Source organism: Lissotriton helveticus, chromosome 11 (genome assembly GCF_964261635.1).
Source record: "Lissotriton helveticus chromosome 11, aLisHel1.1, whole genome shotgun sequence".
In the NCBI taxonomy this organism is placed as follows: Eukaryota; Metazoa; Chordata; class Amphibia; order Caudata; family Salamandridae; genus Lissotriton; species Lissotriton helveticus.
In genome coordinates this window covers 970656347-970679980 of record NC_136072.1, presented here as the reverse complement: position 1 = coordinate 970679980, position 23634 = coordinate 970656347, and the positions used below count along the sequence as shown (strand labels likewise).

Sequence of the window (23634 nt, the reverse complement as noted above, 5' to 3'; positions counted from 1 at the left end):
CCTCACGTGCTGGGTCTGACAGAGCGAGGGGAAGGAAGTCATCAATAAACTTCTGTATAAGGGCCGCCAGTAATACCTCCCTGGGGGAATAGAGGTCAGCGAAAAATGAGCCAAAGCTATCGGAGATGGCAATCGGGTCCGTAAGTGCAGTCCCATCAGGGCCACTTATACTCAGGAGCAACTGTGGGCGTAGCGTCTGCTGGTACAGGCGGTGCAACAAAGCGCTGTACATGTCCCCCACTGGTAGATCCGATAATGAGTGGCAAGCCAATAAAGGCAGGCTTCATTGAGGAGCTCGCTAGCGTATGTCTGCTGCATTATCACCAGTTGTTGACGTGCAGCCTGTCCCGCTGTGTCTCTACACTCGCGCTGCAAATCAAGGAGCTGAGCCTCAATTCTGAGCAACTTTTCACGTCGCTGTCTGCGTAGAGCAGTACAGAAGGCAATATCTGCTCCCCTAAGAGTGGGTTTCATAGCTTCCCACAGGGTGGCCGGCGACTCCACTGATGCTGTGTTAAGTAGTAGATAGTCCTCTGAAGTTGTTTGCATAGCGCCCTATATTTCTCATCTCTTAATAACCATGGTGACAGACGCCACCGAAATCTGGAACTTCTGGGGCCTAGGGACAGGAGAATGGACACCGGAGAATGTTCGGTGAGCCCCCTGGGAAGGATCACAGCCTCGGCCAGTCTATGGGTGTATGACGCCGTGAGAAAAATTTTATCTAAAGGGGAAAAGGAATGATGTGGCCTAGAAAAATAGATGTAGGCATGTGTGGCAGGATGTAAGGTCCTCCATGTATCGACCCACCCCAAGCCTTGGACCAGGGGGAGTAGTTTGGTGTCTGGGCCTTCTGCAACTGGGGATGTAGAACACCATCTATCCTGAATCAGGGACATAACATCATTCCAGTGCCCCACAACTATGGTTAACACCGATGGCAGGTCGGTCCAGGTCATTGTCAGTTTTTCTACTAAGGACCATGAGAGAGGGGGAGGGGCATATACGCTGCCTAAAATGATGGGCTCGCCATAGAGCGTCCTATAGATCACAATGAACCTCCCCTGTGGGTCCAATCACGTGAGGCTATGAAATAATGGGACACTGCGATGTATAAGTATTGCAACTCCCCGGGAGCCCCTAGTGAAAGCAGCATGGTAGGTGTGTGCAAAGCCAAACCGCCCCAAAGAATGAGCCCCGGGGCTCTCTGGTATATGGGGCTTGATACCATAGAAGCTCTCTCAGGAATTTTTGAAGCTGCAGCAGTGAAGAGGAGGTAGATATTCAGCATCCTATAAAGAGTGACCCATGACATGTTTGAGTCCTAAAGGGTTAGCCAAAGATTCTGAAACTACACGAAAAAGGTGCAATTTCGTGGGCAAGAATTCCTGGTTGGGTCCACATGGGAATTTTTGCCACAAATGTCTAGACTTATACAGAAAAAATGGAAACCAAGTGTATACTCTTGTGAAGCCCTGCCTAGCAGCAGCTCCTTTCCCAATTCCACTGACTTATTTCCAGTTCCAAAAAAGAACAAAATCCCATCCTTCAGCACAAGAGCAATAAGAGGTGTAAGAGTGAACCCCATGGCAAATTAACAACAACAGCTAAAGTTTTCAAGATCTAAGTTTCAATATTTCAAGCTGTTGCTGCAAAACAACATGTCCACTGAACACCGAATTTTACAAACCTGACCATGTGAAATTGAACGTGGCAACGCCAAATTGAGGATTTTGACTTCCAAAAATAAAGGCCAAGAATAAAGGCAAAATTGTTATCTACAGTCAATTGAAAAGACACCTAGGACCTGGTCGCCTTCACCATTGTGCTCTATTCACGTTTAAAAATTCATGTTGTTTTAGTTACCAGTTTATTTATCACTTTCAATTAATGTTTACTATATTTTTTGGGGCGGCTCATATGTTTTTGTTCACAATTTTAATGTTGTTTTGGTGCTGCTAAAATACTACACAAACATTTTCAACAATGGAAGTCTGTCACTTTAAGCCACATTACAAAAGTTAATATACTAGGATTTTGTCACTAGTGCCGGTTTCTCACATCTTCGGTTCTGGGTTAGGTATCTGTGTGGGAGATCATTGTTCTTTCCCTTACTTAACAAGCCAATTTCGTTCAAATTCGTGATACTTCAGCATCCAGACCCATGAATAATGCTTATTATTCTCCCATAATTCCTGTTGAACTGTTTACGATCTAGAAAATAATGATACCTACCTTTTCAATGGATATTCTAATCCTGATTTAAAAAGAATGCACATGGCTCCTGAAACAAGGGCAGAACTTAGGAATCCATTGTATTTTTATAAGTTGGGCAAGTCTGATATAAGCTGTTACAGGAAGAAAGAGATATGACCATTATTTTATCCATCAAAAGGTTTACCCTTATCTCAAGGGCCTCAGAGGCATTTTGTCATCCTAGTTATGAATTCTGTTAACAACATCTTGCCTCAGTCATATATTTTGCATTGCAATCTTTGACCACATTCACTGAGTGGTGTTGCTGCACCTGCTAAGGTATGACTAAATACACTGCTTTTCTCTTAATTAAATTGTTACTTACCTGTAGGAGTAGTTTAGTAGCTTGAAGAATTTTCTGGATTCACGTGCTGTGAATTATTTCGCCATCTAATGGTTGGGTCTGGAACTCTCCTCTTGTATAGTAGTCCGTTCTTCCTTTTCCCCTTTTTGTTGTTGTTGGGCGTTGGCGGTCCCCACCATTTGGTGCTTGTTCCAGCCTCCTTTGATGTCACAAGCCCTCCCTAGAAGCTCACACTTGGTCGCCATCTTCAGATTCTTGGTGATTGTTACGCATATTGAATGTCCTGTGGCCTTCCTTTGGCTGCACTCCTTAAAGGCCCCATGTTTACTTGTTTTAGCTCCTTTCTTGGGGAGGCGGGTGGGTCGCATGTGAATCCAGAGAATTCTTCAAGCTACAAAACTACTCCTTCAGGTAAGTAACCATTTAGTTTTGCAGCATGAATCTTTTCTAGATTCACATACTGTGAATTCACTTTGTAGTGTTTTTTTCACTGTGGTGGCTTGGTTGGAGATGAGGTTGAGCATGTAAACAGATGCTTCAGTACTCTATGCCCCACTTCACCTGTAGATAGAAAGAGTTGTCTCCCTTTCCTGATTGACTATGTTTTCTACATGTAATACATTACCACCCTACTGGCTTCCAGTGTGTGTAATACTCTTTCTGCTTGAGTCGTTGCCACTTAGAAAAAACTTGGCATCTGCTTGGTTTATGTGGAAGTGTTAAATGACCTTTGTGAGGAAGCGTGGGTCAGTCCTCATGACTACCCGTTCCTGTGTATTTGCATATATGGTTCCTGTATGGTTAGTGCCTGTAGCACGCTTACTAGGTGGAGGAATTCCATGGCAATTAGGAACGTGGTTTTTAGCGTGATGATTTTTAAGGTGGCATTGTGGAGTGGTTCAATGGTTCTTTTATCAATTGTGTCAGTGCTATGTTAAGGTGTGGTGTAAGTGCCCCCTCCAGAGACCATTTGATCACTGGGGCTATGAAGAAGCATCTCCCTATGCATCATCTTGTTTAGGCTACTATCGCTGCTAGATGTACTTTTAATTATGCATAAGTTAGGTTTTTCCATAACAGATGTGTGAGATATCTGAGGACTGTAGTTTCACATGTGCTCTCCTGAAACAGACCAGATCTCTGCCACTAGTGTGTGTATCTTTCCCAATTGACTGTGTAACATTTCCTAGTTGTTGGCTTTCTTGCTACCCTAAGGACTGCCATTGCTTTCTCTGGCAGCCCCAGATGACCAAATTCTATGTCTTCAGGAGCAATGCCGTTGAACTCCGTCTGTTGGATTCTTGTAGTACTGGTCGTTTCTGTATGCTGTGTGCCATCTCTATCAGATCTGAGTACCAGATTTGCCTTGCCCACTGGGGAGCTATGAGTATGAGTGTCATCCACAACCACATGCATTTGTTTATCACCATTGAGAGTAGTGGGATTGGGGGATAAATGTATGCAAATTTCCCTGACCTGTCTATCGACAGTGCATTCCCTAAGGGGTGGTGATGTGGCAGTCTGGATTCAAAGTATTGGCATTTTGCATTTTCTGGTGTTGCGAACAAGTCTATTTCTGGAGTCGCCCACCTTTTGAACACCTTCTCTATCACCATCTTATTCCTCAAGTTTGTCTGTTTCTACGTTGTCTGCTCCTGGTAGATGTATCACAGCTATGGTTTTTTGTCTCTGGATGGCCCATCTCCACATCTCCGTGCTAGTCTTGAGAGGGGGAAGGATTTTGTTCCCCCTTGCTTGTTGAGATAGAACATCATTGTTGTATTGTTTGAATTTGTATTGATTTGTTCCACAATAGAATCTGAAAGGCTTTTAAGGCTAGGAACACTGTCCTTAACTCCAATAGATGTATGTGTTGTACCGATTCCTGTGGTGTCCATATCCCTCTGATGTTGAGTTTCTCCATATGAACTCCCCATCCCATATGTTAGGCATCCGTGATGATGGTCACTGTTGGAGCTGGCGTCATAGTCTTCCTGCTGTTACATTCACCTTGCTCCACCATCTAATTTCCTGCTATGTCTGCGGCGTCCAGACCTGATTTTAACGATGTGTTGGTTATGCACTTCCCTTCTTCTGCGAGGGCGCCTGCACTCTTCTGATATTGTTCTGGCAGGCATTTAATTAGTTTTGCCATCTCCTCCCAGTTCTGATGGGCATACCTTTTAAGCCGGGGGTTGGAGTTTGCTATGCATTGCTGTGTTTCTGCTCCTCTCTTGAATCATCTTCCCACCATTTAAGTCCTTTTACTTTTTCTATTCGGAAGTGGACTAGAAATGGTTGGTTTCTTAGCTCTTTTCCTGGTGGTAGCTACGTTGATAGAGTCTGCCACTACATTATCCTGAATGTATGCTGTGTCCTTAGAGGAATGTTTGTGATTGATCTCAACCTAACATTTTTCTGCAAGTTTCTGGCTCTTTAAACGCCTCTCTCCCCTGATCCACGATGCTCCGGAGCATCGGAAGGAATGACTTTTGTTTTGTGAGAGTAATAGTGTCTTTAGTAGGAAGCATGTATGTGACTTCTCTTCATCCAGCTAGACCCCATTCCGCTATTCTGCCTTCTTAATCAGCTGGTTCTACATGATAATATCATCTGGGTGCAATGGCCTCAATGGATAGGTGTCTACGGTTTCCTTGGGTGAAACTGCCTCAAGGTCTTGCCTCTGTTCTGATGCCTTCTGATCCCTCATGTCCCAGTACAGGCCCTGCACCTTTGGGTCCTCCTCCTCCTCTTGTGGCTCTGGTGTTAAAAGGGAGTTTCATCCCCCCTAGTCTTTCTCCTGTGTGGTTTCCGTTGGAGGTTTTGATGGTATTTGGAATCCCTGGAGGGAAGATTTAATTCCTTTTTTTTTAAGGATTGCAGCAATTTCGACTTTGGGCTGTCTTTTCTTGTGCTCAATTTTGATGGCTTCTTCTTAGATGTTGATTGTAGTCACCGCTCTCTTTTGAGGCGTATATATTTTGGGTGCTGCTTACTGAGCTGCTGTCTTCTTGTCTTTTTCTCAACCATGATAGTCTTTCGACGCGATGTCTTCTACAAGGCTCTTCCACCTGCGGTATCCTTTGTATGAGACCTGAGGGGTTCTTTTTACCTCAACTTGCCTTCAGTCTGAGAGGTTTTAGGTGCCGAGGCAGTCTTATGTGGTCTAGAGTCCAAAGCTTTCGGCTTGACCGCTCCCATCTTTTTTGCTGTACCCTGAATACCCTTCTCCTTCAGTCTCTTTGTGTTCCTTTTTTGACATAGATGATAACTCTTTCGGTGCCAGAGCCCTCTCTTCCGCTTCTTTGTGACGTTATCTTCTTACTCATTAGATAGTTTAAGATCTCCGAGTAAAGTTGTGTCCTTCTGCCTCTGCAAGGCATAGTGTGCTTGCCTTTGTTTTTCAGCAATTTTAGTTTGAACTCTGCACAAGCTTCCCAAGTGTCAGTCTTGTGGTCTCATGGCAAGCAGAGGTTGCACACTTGGTGGTTGTCCCTCTGGGCGAACATATGGTGACACTCCAGGCAGAAACTGAAAGGTGTGTTCTCCATCTCATGTGGATCAGGGAGCTCCCTGTTTGTGTATTCTCCATCCTTCGCTCGACGCAAGTTTTACTTCAATGCTTGTTCAGCATAATTCGGTTGAATCTCTGGGTAAATGTCTCATTACCATATGTTATGCCGATTACCTTCTCTGTTTTCCTTGACTAAATCCTGTTTTCATTCCTCTTCTTCCCTTGTGTGATTGGAGAGGTTCAACAATGCTACCAGACCCAATGGGGGAAAAAGAATCCGAAGATGGTGACCACATGTGGAGTCTTCTGAGGAGGGTGTCCAACATCAGGGGAGTATGGAACAAGCACAAATGGTGGGGACTGTTGACGCCCAACAATCAAGAATAAAAAAAAGGAGGAAAAGAAGAAAGGACTACTATACAACAGAAGAATTTCCGACCCAACCATTAGATGGTAGAATAATGCACAGCATGTGATTCCAGAAAAGATTCATGTTGCAAAGCCTTTGTTTCTACAAGAGCTATGAGTTGTGTGTTTGCACCATGTTCATAAAGCGATACATTAATCACTTCTGTCTGCAATGAAAGATAGCTAAATGCCTTAGAATAAATCACTGGGAACTGTATAGCAGCGCTCTATTTGAGTACAAAAATTGCTCAGAAATCTAAAATACCAACAAAAACATGTATCATGCACTAAACATAAGGTTACTAAAACCATGAATGGTTGTCATACAAAAATGTATTGACTTCTGCAAATATTCACTCGCACAGAAAAGTAAGAACGTGTTTGCTTTACAATATCAGTACCATATTTGAACAAGCACGTGATTACTACCAGCCAGGAATAGCAATAGAACTTTAATGTTTCACATATTTACATACGTAGTCCTGTATGGCACTTTGATGGTCGTAGCCCAGGGTTCGTTCAGTCATTATTACTGCTTTCTGCTGAGTTTCCAGGGCCTGCAGCAAAAAAATTAATTGATTTAAACATTAACACATTGTGCGTTTGGTAAATTTAAAAGCAAGACTAAATCAGCAGAAGGAAGGAGGGAAATTATGATACAGCATGACGTTGAAAGGAAGATGAAGAAGATAAACAGATGAAGAAGAATGTGCGAAAGCAAAAAAACATAGATTAATTTATAAAATGCACAATGTATACAACAATGTGCAAAGAGCATGCATTGGGGATGAGTCTGCACTGTTAATATTACTACCCCATAGCAGCCACCAGTCCAATAATACAAAGGTATTCAAAGTAAAGCAGTGCTACATAAGTCTATGGCTGCCCTTGCCATCATGCTCCCATACATCATTGAGCAAGGGATCCTCAACACCCAAGGTTCAGCAATTCATGCACACATAATATTGTTCCTTGGGGCCAAATGTCCAGAGAAAGTGGTCGCTGAGAGAGGGTCGACGTGCTTTTCGAACTGCTTCCTGGCCAGGTGTTTTGTTCCTGTTCCCTAACCCACCTCTTCACCCACTCCTCGCGGCCCCCGCTGCGCGGGGGCCGCTCGAGGCCAACGCCACCGGGGAATCACCGTTTGCGAGAGGAGCTGCTGGAGACGCTTTCCGCCCTTGCGGGACTGCGAGGACCAGCGGGCGTTGCGTCTGTTGACTCGCCGCAGCTGGTCCTCTTCCCGTCCCCCTCCCGCCTGGACTAAAAGAGCTGCGGGTTGGGTCCTCAGCGCTCGTCGCTGAGAGAGGGTCGACGTGCTTTTCGAACTGCTTCCTGGCCAGGTGTTCTGTTCCTGTTCCCTAACCCACCTCTTCACCCACTCCTCGCGGCCCCCGCTGCGCGGGAGCCGCTCGAGGTCAACGCCACCGGGGAATCACCGTTTACGAGAGGAGCTGCTGGAGACGCTTTCCGCCCTTGCGGGACTGCGAGGACCAGCGGGCGTTGCGTCTGTTGACTCGCCGCAGCTGGTCCTCTTCCCGCCCCCCTCCCGCCTGGACTAAAAGAGCTGCGGGTTGGGTCCTCAGCGCTCGTCGCTGAGAGAGGGTCGACGTGCTTTTCGAACTGCTTCCTGGCCAGGTGTTCTGTTCCTGTTCCCTTACCCACCTCTTCACCCACTCCTCGCGGCCCCCGCTGCGCGGGAGCTGCTCGAGGCCAACGCCACCGGGGAATCACCGTTTGCGAGAGGAGCTGCTGGAGACACTTTCCGCCCTTGCGGGACTGCGAGGACCAGCGGGCGTTGCGTCTGTTGACTCGCCGCAGCTGGTCCTCTTCCCGCCCCCCTCCCGTTATAATCAGAAAGCGCCTTACGCGCACGCGGGACGCACGCGGGGCCAAGCGCGGAGCGAAGCCCGGGCAAAGGGCGGGCCGTTGTGTGGCCGTTAGGTGGCTGTAGGAGGCTGGGCTGGGCTCGGTCTCCTTCATTTCTCCCACTCATCAGGCTGCTCCATGACTTGCTAGACAGCCGCCTTCCTAAAGTATGTAATCTGTTTACTTATTGTCCGTATATTGGCGTCTTCGCCGCGGGACTTTTATTGTACAGGTGGTATATGTGATCAGCTGTAATTGCTCTAGCTATTACTTACTCCTCTTAGTCCCGGGTCATGGTGATGTCAACTGTGGATCTGTATTGCTATTAGTAAATAACTTTTTTGTGAGCTCCGGCCAATTGTGAAAAGTTTTAGTCTCCCAGGTTACCTTTAAGGCTTCCACAAACTTTGCCTTTCGGAGGGTTTCTCCCTATAGTTACCGTCATGGACTCACCCGCGTTGAGTATCGCGGGGGGGACTAACAGTAAAGGCACCCTAGATAGCTACTTCAAAATACCCACCTCTGAGATAGACAGGGAAAATGTACTGGCTGAACGAAGGGTAGAGCGACGTCGCTCCATTGAAGGTATTAAAGCCAGACTTTCGTCATCTACAGTACCCCAGACCCTTACCCCTGGTATAGGTGTGGCCCCAGCAAGCGAGGATCCTCTTGCCACCCAGGGTATTCCTGTACTTTTACGAGACATCCCACTCTCATTCCACACAATAGCTGACTCTAACAGTGCAGCTACTAACATCACATTAACCCCATGCAGCACCATTGTAGGGCTAGAAGCTTCATCTGATACCCCACGAGTTGCAAAAATGATTGCTAGAAATAAACCTAGAAAATCGGAGGTGCCCAAGGTACATGGTCCGCCCCCCATTAAAAGACAGAGGAGGGAGGGTTCAAATCAAAAAGGTAGAATTAGCCACTCTGACTTTGGCAAGGGTAAAGGGGCCAATCCAGCTTCTGTGGCTAACACAGCTTCCGCCCCTATAATAAAGGACATATCAACACCTGAAGAAATCCTAACAGCCCCTCAAGAAACACCATCACCTATTATGTCGACTGCTCCGACAACTGGCTCAGAATCTTCAAGTGGCAGTTTGTTGGATTCACAGTCGCCCGTCCCCTCTTTTGAGATCCTTGAGCATCTACTAAGGACATATACACTTCCAATTCTTGAAAGATTAATGGGGATAGAGCAACGGTTGGGGCAATTGGAAATGGCTTTCTCCAACAAAGTGGGCCAACAGAAAGATCCTGTTAAAATAATTCCAACCCCTGCCGTTGCACTTACATCTTCTGCCCCCACATCTTACAAGGACTTAAATGTACCCAGTAAAACAGCGAGTCGTAATTTACAAGGGGTAAAATTTGTTAAACCTGCTCCCCCACCTGCCACGCATGCTCCTGGTGCTATCCCGAAGGGGAGAAATAGTCCGGCTGCAAGATGCATGAGGGAGGTAAGAGGGAGGATGTCCCCAAACAGAGATGAACACCGCAGGGGCCGCCAGGTTGAACTCCCTCCAGAAGCGGTTCCCTACGTGGTGGTGCTCACGGGTGTCCCTACACTTGAGGCTGATAAGAGAGAAGTCCCCCTTCATCTCAAAAACAAAATCATGCATTGGTTTACCCAGAACAGACCGCTCCCTGGCAACATCAACGGGGAGATTGTGCATGTACGCCGTCTCCCCTGGTTGGGGAGTCGAGAAAAAGACATTAAGGGCGATCTCATTGTGGTAAATTTTAGAGATCCGGGAGCGGTCAGGTACATTCTTAATTGGACATCAGGGAACATAGGTAAATCAATTGGCCCCTGTGACCTTACATATTTTTACCCAATGTCATGTCCTTGGCCACTCCCTGCCCTACTGAGTAATCCAAGTACTAAATTCAATAATCAGTTTTTCTCGTCGTTACCCAATCCTACGGCCCCAATGACTGTATTTGGGTGGGACAACGTGCCTTATAGGGGCCACGGAAGTAACTTCGGGAGGGCAGATCCCATGTTAGAAACAAGGGGGATGAAACATCTGCTACCCTTTACTCCCTTAGAAGTCAACAATAGATTTGAAGTCCTATCAGGCCTCGAAGATTGCGAATGACGGTGGGGCATCTCCATTAACTCATCGTTACCCCTGAGGAACAACAGCAATAAAGTGTATTCGAGTCACTGTAAACAGACTCGGTCAACCTCCAGTGTATACGAAGAGCAGGGGACAGTGGGTGAAAATGTTGCTAGTTTTACTTGGGAAAACGAAACGCCCCTCCCAGAAAACCCAACCCCTTACAGTGCGCGGGCTCAAGAAATTATCTTACCTGAGAGTGTACATGCTCGTGTACTCATACCCATTGATCAGCCTGACTCGATTTTAACATCCTTTGTCTCCCCCAATCAGGAACCAACACAATCACTAGGGTCCCCTGTTCAGCGAGTGATCACTGATCATGCCAATACTGGGGTACTGGGCTCCAAATTAAAATTAAAAGCTCTACCGGAAATTTTGAAGGTTCTGTCCTGGAATGTTGCGGGCATTGCCAACAAAATACATACTGATGACTGGGACTCCCTAGTAGCTAACAGTGATGTGTGTCTCTTTCAAGAGACTTGGGCTAGGGAACCCCTGTCCAGAACGGGATAGGCAATTTTTGAAATCAAGGCTAGCTGGAGTGGCAAAGGGAGGCCCTCGGGTGGCTTGGTGGTGTGGGTAGCTAGTCACATTGGATGCACTGCGGAGAATGTAGTTACGCTCTCCCAGGACATACAGTGTGTTCTACTTAAGTGGCCCAATGCCCCAAAGCTAGCAATTATAAATGTGTACTCTCGTCCGGTTGGCCCTACTATGGAGTCACCCACACTTGAAGATCTCTTGTCCTTTATGGGCCAGCTACCCATAGATTGCAAGATAGTGATGGGTGGTGATTTTAATTGTCACTTTGAACCTCTGGAAGGGTTGAGGGAAGGTGCACTCTCTGCAGAAGACGACTTTTGGGGTGTTCCGGTGTGCCAATCTCCCCACCCCAGATCTTGGTCTCCACTTGCGGTGCAAATTATGTCATTGACACTTAACTTTGCGCTAAGGGCTTGCAATGGCCGAACAATTTCAGACACCCCTTCACACTGTACCTTTAATAGGAAGGGCCAGGAATCGCGGCTGGGCTACATTTTTGTAGATATTAGCCTGTGGTCCAAGGTGAAGGATCTTAAAGTAGTTGCACGAATAGACAGCGACCATAATGCACTTTTACTAGACCTGGTGCAATCTGTAGTCGCAGTTGGACCGGAACCCGCTGAGACCGGGGTTGTCCCATGTAACCTGGTTCTCACCTCTAATAGGCGTAGGGTAAAATGGGAGAAACTGGCAAATTCGCAAGAAAGTACCAGGAAATTGTATGAGCTAGCACTCCCCAAGCTAAAGGATCTGGATAATCTAATCAATCAACCTAGACTGCAAGATTTTAATAAGAGACTAGCCCTAATCCACGAAGAGTTAGTGGGTGCTCTGGGTGAGGTCCTCTACCTAGAGGTAGTGCAGCATAAACAAAAGACCCGAACCTCTAACTGGTACAACTCAGCCTGTAAAAAGGCTAAGACGGAGATAATAACAGCATTAAAAGCAGGCACAGATAGGGGCAAGGTCGCCGTGTTGAGGCGGGAATACAAGGAGATAATGGCACGGGCAAAGTCAGAATGGGACTGGGACAGATGGCAGGATCTCTCTCTTGCCCTAGAATCAAGGGACTCCAGGAGATTCTGGTCCCTGGTAAACATTGGCACAGGTGAACCAAAAACTGCAGTAGAGCCTAATATTGCAGCTCCTGTGTGGGAAGCCCACTTTGGTAAACTTTATGAAGATAACTATGAAGGTACCAATGATGTGGCTGCAGCCGTCCTATCCCAACCTGGCGACGGATTGGAATTTAGTCTTGGGGAGGTGGTCAGCGCGATAGAGAGGCTGGCGTTGGGTAAAGCTCCGGGTCTTGATAGATTGCCTGGTGACCTCTTTAGGACCCATCCTGAGATTTGGGCCCCGTACCTCCATATTCTTTTCAATTCAATTGCATGAGTCATGGAGATCCCCTGTACTTGGCTGGGGGCGGAGATAGTACCCATCTTCAAGAAGTGCTGTCCTCTTCTCCCAGCCAACTACAGGCCGATTAGTCTTATCGATGTGCCCCAAAAACTCTTTTCACGCCTCATACTGGACCATCTCCTGGACTGGATGGAGGATAAAGACATCCTAAGCCCCCTCCAGGCTGGCTTCAGGAAAAACACGTCCACCATGGACCAGATCTTCCGCCTCGTACTCCTCTACTGGAAAACTGTGAAGATCGAGGGGGCGAGGCTGTATATGGTGTTCGTGGACCTGAGGTCAGCATTCGACCCGGTCCCCCGCAAGAAACTCTGGGAGGTTTTAAATGAGATGGGGGTTCCTACACACCTCCTTCAGGCCATAATCCGGCTCCATGTTGGTAATTTTGCTCAGGTCAGGTGTGGGAGAGGTGGAGCTTTGTCAAAAAGGTTTCCAGTTCTTAGGGGGGTAAGGCAGGGTTGTGTTTTGGCGCCAACCCTGTTTTGTCTTTATGTTAATAACATTATATCTCATCTCTGTAATGTAAGGGATAATGATGCTCCAGTTTTGGCAGGCAGGAGGGTGCCGGCCATCATGTTTGCTGACGATACCCTCCTGCTTTCCAAATCCCCGATGGGGATACAGCGAATCCTGGACGGATTTGGTCTTTTCTGTAGACAATATGGTCTAGAGATCAATACAGGGAAGACCAAATTCATGATATTTAACCCCTCACCCAAGACAAGACCAAATCCCTTACTGAGCTTTGTAAGGTTGGAGAGGGTAAAAACATTCCAGTATTTGGGGGTTACCCTGCATGAGAATTTATCCTGGGAACCACAAATAGCAAGATCTCGGATAAGGCTGTCTCAACTGTCCGGGGCAATTCTGAAGGTTACGAATACTTCTACCTTCAAACCCATTGCCCCGGCAGTTGAAATGTATAAAACACAAGCTAAAGCTGCTGCATCATATGGCAGTGAGCTATGGGGGTATAAAGCAGGGTCAGCGTTGGCGAGCGTAGAAAACAATTTTTTGAGACGCCCCCTGGCCCTCCCCCGTGGCACGCCCCTGCTTCCATTAAGATTAGACGTGGGTCTTCCCCCCATAGGTGAGGATCTGGAATCAAAGCCACTAAGATTCTGGCACAGGCTCTGGACCACTGCTGAGCTTGTACACTATAGGCAAGATCTCACCGATGTAATGAACTGGAACCAATGTGACAGAATCCCGTGGTTGGCTTTTGTAAAGAAAGAACTGTACCTGTTGAGTCTCCACGAGCTTTGGGAGGCTCCTGAGATAGGCTGCCAAAAAGTTTCCCGGAAAAGACTTGTAGAGATTTACAAGGAGAGAAGTCTTGCTTCCCTTGTGCTTGCACCCCACAACGGGGTTTTAACTGAACGTTTCCTGGACTCCAAAAATTCTTATTACTTTGAAAATTTTATGGACATCATCTTCCCGATATTGGCAAGAAAACTATTCATCCAATGGAGGTTCGGTACATTGCCCATTAAATCTTTTACATGTAAATGGGCCAAGGGGGATGACAAAACATGCCCTGGCTGTTGCAACTATGTTGAGGAGGAAATTCATGTTTTGTTCTTCTGCCCGGCCTACAATAGACCCAGGAAACACTGGCTAGTGCCTTTATGTAGGAACTTGGGCGTCAGGAGCTCTGTGATTTCTTACAGAATACTGAAAACAAATACTTCCCCTCATATAGTATTTGCAGTTGCTAAATTTCTAATGGCCATGTGGCACATCAGGAGGAAGCTATTAAAACTCTGATCACCAAAAGATGGTTTTTTATACAATCGTATTGCCAATGTATTTCTTGGTTACCAATCGGGAATTGATATTTGTTTTTATTTATCTTTCCAAAGTATGTCTTAACATAATGTTTTAAATATAATATGTATTCTTTGTAAATTATGTGCTTTTTTATGTATCTTTTATGGCCTAAATGGCCGAAATAAAGAATTTTTGGATTGGATTAGATTGGTGGCGGGTCTAGTATATTTATGGTAAATATGTAATATGGGTAAAGCTATTCTTACTCAGTACATATATATCTACTGCTCTAACCTCCCATGACAGAAAATCACTAATGAGTGGGAGGCTTGAAAAGAATGGCATGACAAAATTAATCATTTGGTAATATTAGATATTCCCTAAGAAGAGACTTCCCAATGAAAAAGTTAAAACATTCTCACGGATGTTCAGGCCCGCCATTGACACCCTTGATTTGCAAAGTATTCCAGGCATCTATTCTAAGCTGTACTTCAGCTAAGCTGGTTATCATTATCACTGCAGCCAAACTGTGTCTATATGCAGAATTTAAACTAATATAATTTAGTTTATGCATTTTAAAGCGTGATTCCAAATATGGTGCAAATTAAGGTAAAAACGGGAGCTGGTAGTTTAAAGTGAGAAAGGAAACGCAAATATGCAGTTGGAAATAAACAACTTTTTAAATCAATTATTTTGCTAAGCATTTGTAACAGAAAGTAATGAAAGCAAAGTGGTCCACTAAAGTGGTAGAGTAACAAAGAGGGTCAGGTGTTTGCTACTGCATTTACATTTAAATAAAAGCATCAGCTGGAGTCTATGAAGCAGATTAGTATGCTGTTGATGGCATCGGACAACATAATGCCATGTAGATGTGTTAGCTTAAGGCTCTTTGAAATTCGTTCACTTTCTCAGAGTGTAAATTCATGGACCAGAGCAACCCTCAAAAAGGGTGACACCTTTATATCGTAGCGCGATAGTCATAAAATGCTGAGTATGTTATAATGGTAATGTAGGTGGCAGATGATATTATTTTGTGTTTTTATGCCTTCATATTACTTTGCTCTATGCGCATTCAAAAGAACTTTGGATTCATATGTAAACAGTTTCATACATTTGATGACATTGCAATTGTTTGCAAGAACAGATGGCAGGTCTACAGATCGTATTTGCGTTAATATCAGAAACATCTTTCAACACCCTCAAAAATAAAATAGGCCTTTCATGTAGTTGCACAATTACAAAGATGAAATCCATCTTACCGCTGATACATCACCCAAAATGTACTGTAGTTTGGCAAGAAGGCGTAAACACATCGAGATTTCAGGATGTACAGCCCCATAGACATTATTGAACTGCACGACAGCTTCGTTTAGTAATACCACACCTTCCTTGATATTACCTGGAAAAAAGAGAGAATAATAACTAAAAAATTCCACAATGTAATTTGGAATCTAGAGTTGTGGTTCTACTTTCAGAGATTCTTTCGAATGCAGCTCATTGGTAACCACATTATTGTGTTAATATTGAAAAAGTCAATGTCAATATGAATAACTATAGTCAATTCCGACTCAGAAATACCTAGTTAGGCAGGCCCTGACACCCAGGTCCGAGGTCACTGATTGACAGGTCACAGGTAGGATGGCACATAGTTAAAATGCACGAGCAAGAAATCCCATATCGATCCCAGAGATAGGCACAGCAAGACCACAATGGTCCAGGGAGATTGGCTCCAATAAAGCATGCATAGCTGTAGGGGTGCACACATTTCCAAATCACCCTAAAGTCAGATACCAAATGAAGTTAGGAATACTTAGCCAATCAAGACAGAGCACACACAGTACACCCAGTGATCACGTACTCCTTATGCCAGACATCTGGACAAGTTACAAAGTGGCAGCATTGTGTTCTTGCATGTTCGAAGCCTACCTGGATTCCTCATCCAATACCTTAATTTATGGCTCCAAAGACAGAGGCACACATTCCTTAACCTAAAAGGATGTCTGGAAACATTTTACTACATTCAACGAACTGTGTAAATTTCTATGTTAGACCAATAGTAAAATGAGACAGTCCTCAGACCCTATACCTGTGATTGTGCTCCCGGCCACATTGTTTAACTGCTCCTGTTTTGCCAAAACACTTCTTGTCTCTTGTTTTTTCAAGGTATTTCATGTTCAAGCAACATTTTGGCAAGCCACCATTGGAACTGATTGCTACCTTGAACACAACTGTAGCAAAAGGAAGTGGACCCCACCCGGACAGATCCACATTTGCACAACAAGGAAGGTGAGAAGACACCGCAATTGATTGGAAGTTCTGCTGAATCCGTGGGGGTAGGCCCATCCTAAATTAGCTGGTACAGAGGGTAAGAGACTACATCAGAACCTTAGTAAAGAATGTGTCATATGGCAAACCATGTAGAAGTGTAAAAAGATAACCTGAACGCCCTGCCACTAGCTCAAATCTGGCATATTACCTATTTTATATGGCCTAGCTGAGTAGTCGCAAGTCGGCCTTGGAGGCGATCCCGCGAAAGTCAGAGTTTTTCAATATTTATTGTATTGATTGTCGGAGTTGACACCTCATTCTTATATTTTAGTCTAAAATGTTTTCTCAGTACCACCGTTTTCCAACCCCGTTTGTATCTGAAAGAATTGAAAGTGTTGGTTGCTTGGACTGCTTGGCATAACACAGATGCCATGCTTTTTTCGCTGGGTGTGACACAGTCAGTATGCTTGGACCGCTGGGCGTGACACAGATGGTATGCCTAGCCCCTGCGTGTGATAACAGACATTTAGGTAAAAAATATTCTGACCTGGGAGATTAGGTGTAACTTGTGTTTGGCCAAGAGGGGCCTGTGGTTCTCAAGTTATACCTTTTTTCAGTGAACTATTATTATCTTTGTTCCGGAGCTGATATCGACAGACTATCAGGCCCTGTTAGTCCTGTGTACCACGCAGAGCTTCCCCCAGTCACAGGACTACATGCGCTAGGGACGGATCAAGGACATTTGTTTTACAAAATCATCATTTTTTTCTGTCAGTTTTTTAGGTGCTGGTCGCTTGGACCACTGGGCATCATACAGATGGTACACTTAGCTCCTGAGAGTGATATAGGTTGCGACTGTTGAAGTGAGGTATGTGTGATGTTGTGGTGCTGTTAAATTACTGCAAACTGTGTTTTGTCCTAAGTATTGTGTTTTTGTCGACGGCCCAATGTTTCATATGAAGATGCTACTCTATTTCACCAACTATAATTGATGTCAAAAGTCGCCATTGTTCAGACACTGTTTTCATTGACAAATTGCACTTTTTCTATTTTGCCATCCTTAATTTGCATTGTTATTAGTGTTTATAAAATGTTCATGTTGAAATGTTGATGCAGCTGTACATAGTGCTGAGCTCATAGTTACGTAATTAGAAACAGTAAACCCTGTGTATATTGTCCCCACGATTCAAATCAAAACCAGTGAGTCCCTAACACAAAGAAGCCAAGGTATCTTTCCTCTAAAACTACCAAGCTTATCATTGAGACACCATTAAAACGCATGCAAAACCGATTCCCCGCAAAGGCTAAAAAACGTAATAAGGTTTGCCAATAATGGCATGCACACACGAAGGCACATACATTTCTCTGGCCAAAGGAGGAAAATGTCACCACTAACATACTTTAACCCATGAGAACATACATACAGACTAAATACACAGGTCACAAGAAAGGCATTATTAGAGCTATGGGCCATCTTCGAGGAGGTCCAGATTGACAGTCCTGCACTATAGACAGGAAAGAAGGCGTCAGCACCTCCCCCACCATATTCAGGTATGGAGGTGCTCTCATCCACTCTCCCCACATTAGGATATTCTAACCCACCAGTTGAAGAAGTCAGCTGGGCCCCCACTGAACAATGAACAGTTAGAACCAGACAAGAGAGACTAACAGGCCAGCATGCCCAAGCAGTCACAGAGCGACCCCAGTCCAGTGCAGGGCTTCCAGAAGTTCGAACCCTCAGTCCATCGCACCCGACACATACAAACCTAGCAGTAAGGAGAACAAGCACTCTCACTGATTTAGGCAACCACACATGAGTGACAGGGACGTTAGTAGTGGTTGTAGACAGTGATACAGCTAGCGGGAGTGAGGAAGGGGGCCCCAGTCCCCTGGGATCTGATGACTAAGGTGAGGCTACAGGACTTGCCCATTCAACCAAGGGAGAAAGACGGGAGCTGGTGCTCGAGGCAGAAGGGGCACATAATGACACCCGCCTCCCACTGTCAACGACTAGCCGGAGGAATAACCAGTAGTCGTGGCACTCGTGAACAATATACCATACAACTTTGCAATAGACACAGAGCGGCACAATCATGCCTAAGGGAAGGGAAGGGATGGTCCCCTTATTTAAAGATACCATAGTTATTTAAGCATTTTCTGGTATGATGTCAAGGATTTTTTAAGGATTCCTCTCACAAAACACCTCAAATTAAAGATAGGAGGGATTCGAGTGAGAGCAAAGTTACTATATTCCCCCCATCCCGACTACTCTATTAGGATGAGATCTGCTAGCCAAATTAAGAATGACCATCCAGTTTCCTGATGTTCGGTAGTGGGCACGTTGCGTGCACCACCTCCTAGTTGATACAGTAACAAGCATTTACAATGCAATGGTCTCGGCATTATTAAAGGTAGAGCTATTGGCATTGCTCATGACATTTTTTTTCATTTTCTTTTAAACATAAATAAATGGTATTGTCATTTACAATGGCAATAGGTGAGCATTAGAGAGTAGTAGAGAGTATTCGCGGACACAGAGCCACACACACAGAAAGCCACACACACACACACAACCAGAGCAACACACACAGAGAGCCACACACACACAGCGAGTTCCACACATACACAGAGCCCCACACACACACAGAGCCCCATACACACACACAGAGCGCCCCAAACACACACACAGAGCCCCCCCCACACAGAGCCCCCCCACACAGAGCCCCCCACACACAGAGCCCCCCACACACAGAGCCCCCCCACACACAGAGAGCCACCCACACAGAGACCCACCCACACAGAGAGCCACCCACACAGAAAGCCACCCACACAGAGAGCCACCCACACACAGCCATCCACACAGAGCCACCCACCCACACAGAGCCACCCACCCACACACAGAGCCACCCACCCACACACAGAGCCACCCACACATAGAGCAACCTACAAAAATAGCTACCCACACAGAGCCACACACACACACACACACACAGACAGACCCACCCACACAGACAGAGCCCAACACACACACAGAACCCAACACACAGACAGAGCCCAACACACAGACAGAGCCCAACACACAGACAGAGCCCAACACACAGAGCCCAACACACACACAGAGTCCAACACACACACAGAGTCCAACACACACACAGAGCCCAACACACACGCAGAGCCCAACACACACGCAGAGCCCAACACACACGCAGAGCCAAACACACACGCAGAGCCAAACACACACGTAGAGCCCAACACACACGCAGAGCCCAACACACACGTAGAGCCCAACACACACGCAGAGCACAACACACACGCAGAGCCCAACACACACACAGAGCCCAACACACACACAGAGCCCAACACACACACAGAGCCCAACACACACACAGAGCCCAACACACACATACAGCCCAACACACACATACAGCCCAACACACACAGAGCCCAACTCACACACACACACACACACACACACACACACACACACACACACACACACAAAGCCCCCCACACACACAGAGCCCAACACACATACAGACATCCCTCAGTCTAGGTAAGCCACACGCCCATCTCTGCCCAGTAACACCCCTGGAAACAGAGGCAAGAAAAAACAAGCAGTTTCTTTGAATCCTCTCTACTGGTACCTGCTTGTAGTGTCCTAGGATTTAGCCTGCGCTCCCGGGGTTTGTTGGCTGACAGTGCAGGAGGGATGTATGAAGTTCTGGGTGTCTCTTGCTGACTCTCACAGAGGGTCCATTGCTTCTTGGCAACCAAACTGCGTTCAATGCTGGTGGAGAGGATTAGAAGATCCCCTGCTGTACTGCTGTCCGTAGAGACCAGTCTGATATCTGAGCCGCTCAGTGCCATTGGGTAGTAAAGCAGTACATAGGTGCTAACCAAGGAGAAAGTAAGGCGCTATACAGAAGAGTCAGAAGATACTGAGTGGAAGAGGACGCGGGAAGCGGCGCAAGGATGGGGAGAGCGGGGATTGATGGAGAATGCTGCGAGGGCACTTGCTGGCAGGGATTGTTCTTGGATACCATTGCAGCCCAGAAAATAATCCAGCGAAGCCCGGGGACAGCTGACACCACTGGGATGGCGGGCACGTCTTAGGCGGTCGCCTATAAACGAGATGTTAGGATGGGTATTGGGTCCCACTAGAAACTGCGGGGGGAGGGGGGCGAGGTCGGAGCTACCTCCTTTAATAAGGGTGATATTAGAGGGAGGGGTTTAACCCACCTGCCTCGATAGGAGGCCCCTGGAAGGGTGAGTGCTCATACCTTCCTCGCTCATGGCGGTCCCCCGGGAGGGGCGCTGGCTTCGACTCTGTCCGTGTCCTCTTTGGTGCACAGAGCCAGAGCACAAAACGGGGATCGACCCCAGCAGAGGCTTACATACTACTACAAAGCCAAAATAGGACTTCTCGCCAAAAACAGCAACTGCTTCAACGCAGCTGGCTCCTTCCGCGTTCACTTGGCTCATACACAACATCAACTTGGAGAATTCCCTGCTCCAACATGAGAGCACGAAAAAACTACCCTAGATGAAACTGCAATGCAAAGTGACACAGAAACGTTGTGAGGTAATGTGCAATGCAAAATACCTGCTGCCTCAAAAAAACGTGAGCCTGAAACATGTCCAAACCATTCAAAACTGAACAAGTGCCCAAGATAATTTTGGCGTTCAGTATGGGATTGCTGACTTAGTGCTCATGGACCTTTATATCATGTTAAAATAACACAAGCTTCTGAAAACCCACCCCATTTCCCACTTTCAGTTGTCCAAATCAACTCTACGCATACCACAGCACTGAATTAAATCCACTACCTCACATGCCAGTGAACCACAGTGTGCCTTGCAGTGAGGGAAGTAAACGAGAATTTGCGCTCATGGGGAGCTGCGTGAGCGACCATCAGCGGAGAGTTCGTGCATAGCGCCTCTGGCGATAGATAGCAGCGCTTGAGTGTGAAGTGTGGAGGACCGTGCCTCGGACTTGCAGCTGCCCCCGATAGTGTCCTTTGACCTCTGCCCGGCCACCCAATGCAGGGAGACCGACTGTTCAAAGTTGTGTGGAGGGTCATTTCTTAGTATATTAACGGCCAAACCTTCAGTTTCCAGTGCAGTGCGTTTGATAAACATACATGGCAGAGTTGAGAGCCAGCCCCTCTAGCCGAGGGTCTGAAACACCTGACACTTCTTCATGTGTACATATCATGGCTGCGGCCCCCTTAAGGGAAGGCTGACCGGCATGTTTGGACATATTGCTATTTCTGCACAAGCCCCTCCCCTTGAAACCTCTGTGTGGCTGCGTTAGGGTCTCTGCAAGTCAGGAACGAGTCGCATTCGACTGACTTTTCCTCAGCCCTTCTGGCCTTTCAGAAGCTCTGGCCTGTCTAGAAAATCTTTTTGATTTTCCTTTTGGCCAATCCGGCTCAGCTCAGACATCACACCAGCTGTGCACCCAGAACTACACCAGACACCCAAACACACCAGCTGAGTACCCAGCCTCTCATACAGGCAGAACTACAACAGAGACCTTCCCCATCCGCTGTGCACCCATCTTGCTCTACACTAGACACCTGTCAAACAAGACTGCTCTACACCAGACACCCAACCACCGTAGGTTTGCACCCAACCTCTCCATCAAACTGCTCTAGACTAGACATCCACCCCAACTGTGCACCCAACCTTTCTTACAAGCCGCTCTACAGCAGACACACGCCCACCCACCCTAGGTGTGCACCCAACCTCTCCTTCAAACTGTTCTACACTAGAGACCCACCCATCCCAGCTGTTCATCGACCTCTCCTTCAAACTGCTCTAAGCTAGACACCCAGGAGCCCAGCTGTGGACCCAGCGTCTCACTGGCTCTACAGCGGACACACACACACATACATACACACACACCAGGTCAGCTGTGAGTCATACAGCCTGCTGTACACCACACCCACTCCCTCCAGCTGTTCATCCTGCGTGTCAGACGGTTCTATGGCAGACCCCCACCCTTTCATCCCAGCTGTGCACCAGCGTGTCAGGCAGCCTGTTGCCGACGTGCAGCAGGTGTGCACCGAGTCCCAACACTGCCCGCTCTGCCTCAGCCACACGCCGGCTCTGAGTGGGATATGAGTCCAAACAAAGAAGCCTCAATCTGACACCCACTCCCTGAGCTATGCAGAGCACCTGTTAACCTCACCCCTCCCACACTCAGCAGCGGTGTGCACACCCTGCCGCACGGAGGAGGGCTGCGCTGGTCGATCACTCCGGCTGTTTGCGGAGGGCCTCACAGAGGCCAGCTGCACATGGACACACACGTCTGCACACAGCACCACACACTGCCCGTCTCTATAACTTACTCCACAGTCTGGTACTGCACACCCAGGCCCTCCGACCAACTCTGTACCTGCCAAGTAACCCCCCAGATGCGCGCAGCCGCGGACACAAGCAGGCTCCACACCAGACACCCGTGCACCCCTGCTTTGCACCGAGCCACAAAGACCTTCAAACACCGAATCCCATCCCAGCTGAGATGTGTGGCCGGTGCTTAGTACCGGGCGGCTCTATGCCCCCTGCGCACGTGCGCTCCGAAGGGCTCTCTCTGCGTCCACGCATTCGTGCCCATGCCAGCCTGAACCGGACCTCCAGCACGGCACCTGGGACTGGTCTCAGCCGCTCAGACAGGCCAGCTCCACGGCTGGCACCCCCACCCATCCCGCTGTGCACAGTGTCTCAGACACCCCAGCTCTAGGCCGACACCCTGCCACGGCAGCAGCACGCACAGGTCCTTGTGCACTCCAGCAAATCCCTTCCACACTTCTCACTCTGCGCCCCGCTTCTTATATGGACTAGTTCTACAGCAGACCCCCACCCGCCAACCCGTGAACCCAGTGTCTCTTCAAGCCAGAGCTACAGCAGACACCCGACCGTGAACCTAGTCTTTCATCTAGCCAGACCTACAGAAGACGTCCCCTGAACCTAGTCTTTCATTTAGGCACATCTACAACAGACACACAGCTACCAGGGAATCTTGTCTCTCATCTGGCCAGATCTCCAGCAGACACACACGCACCCATTACCTTAGTCTCTCATCTAGCCAGATAAACAGCAGACACACATGCACCCATGTACCTAGTCTCTCATCTGGCCAGATC

At 47.1% G+C, this 23634-nt stretch overlaps 1 protein-coding gene across 2 annotated transcripts in view; it reads right to left on the bottom strand.

Moving 5' to 3' along the window:
* The window catches only part of LOC144792346 (clustered mitochondria protein homolog), a 487620-nt gene that overhangs the window by 51840 nt on the left and 412146 nt on the right, over positions 1-23634 (bottom strand). For both annotated transcript variants that reach the window (XM_078667308.1, XM_078667307.1), the window contains exons 19-20: positions 15478-15617; positions 6959-7039 (exon numbers count right to left, since the gene is read on the bottom strand). In XM_078667308.1, the coding sequence (XP_078523434.1) occupies positions 6959-7039; positions 15478-15617 (221 nt within the window). The remainder of the gene's footprint in view (positions 1-6958; positions 7040-15477; positions 15618-23634) is intronic.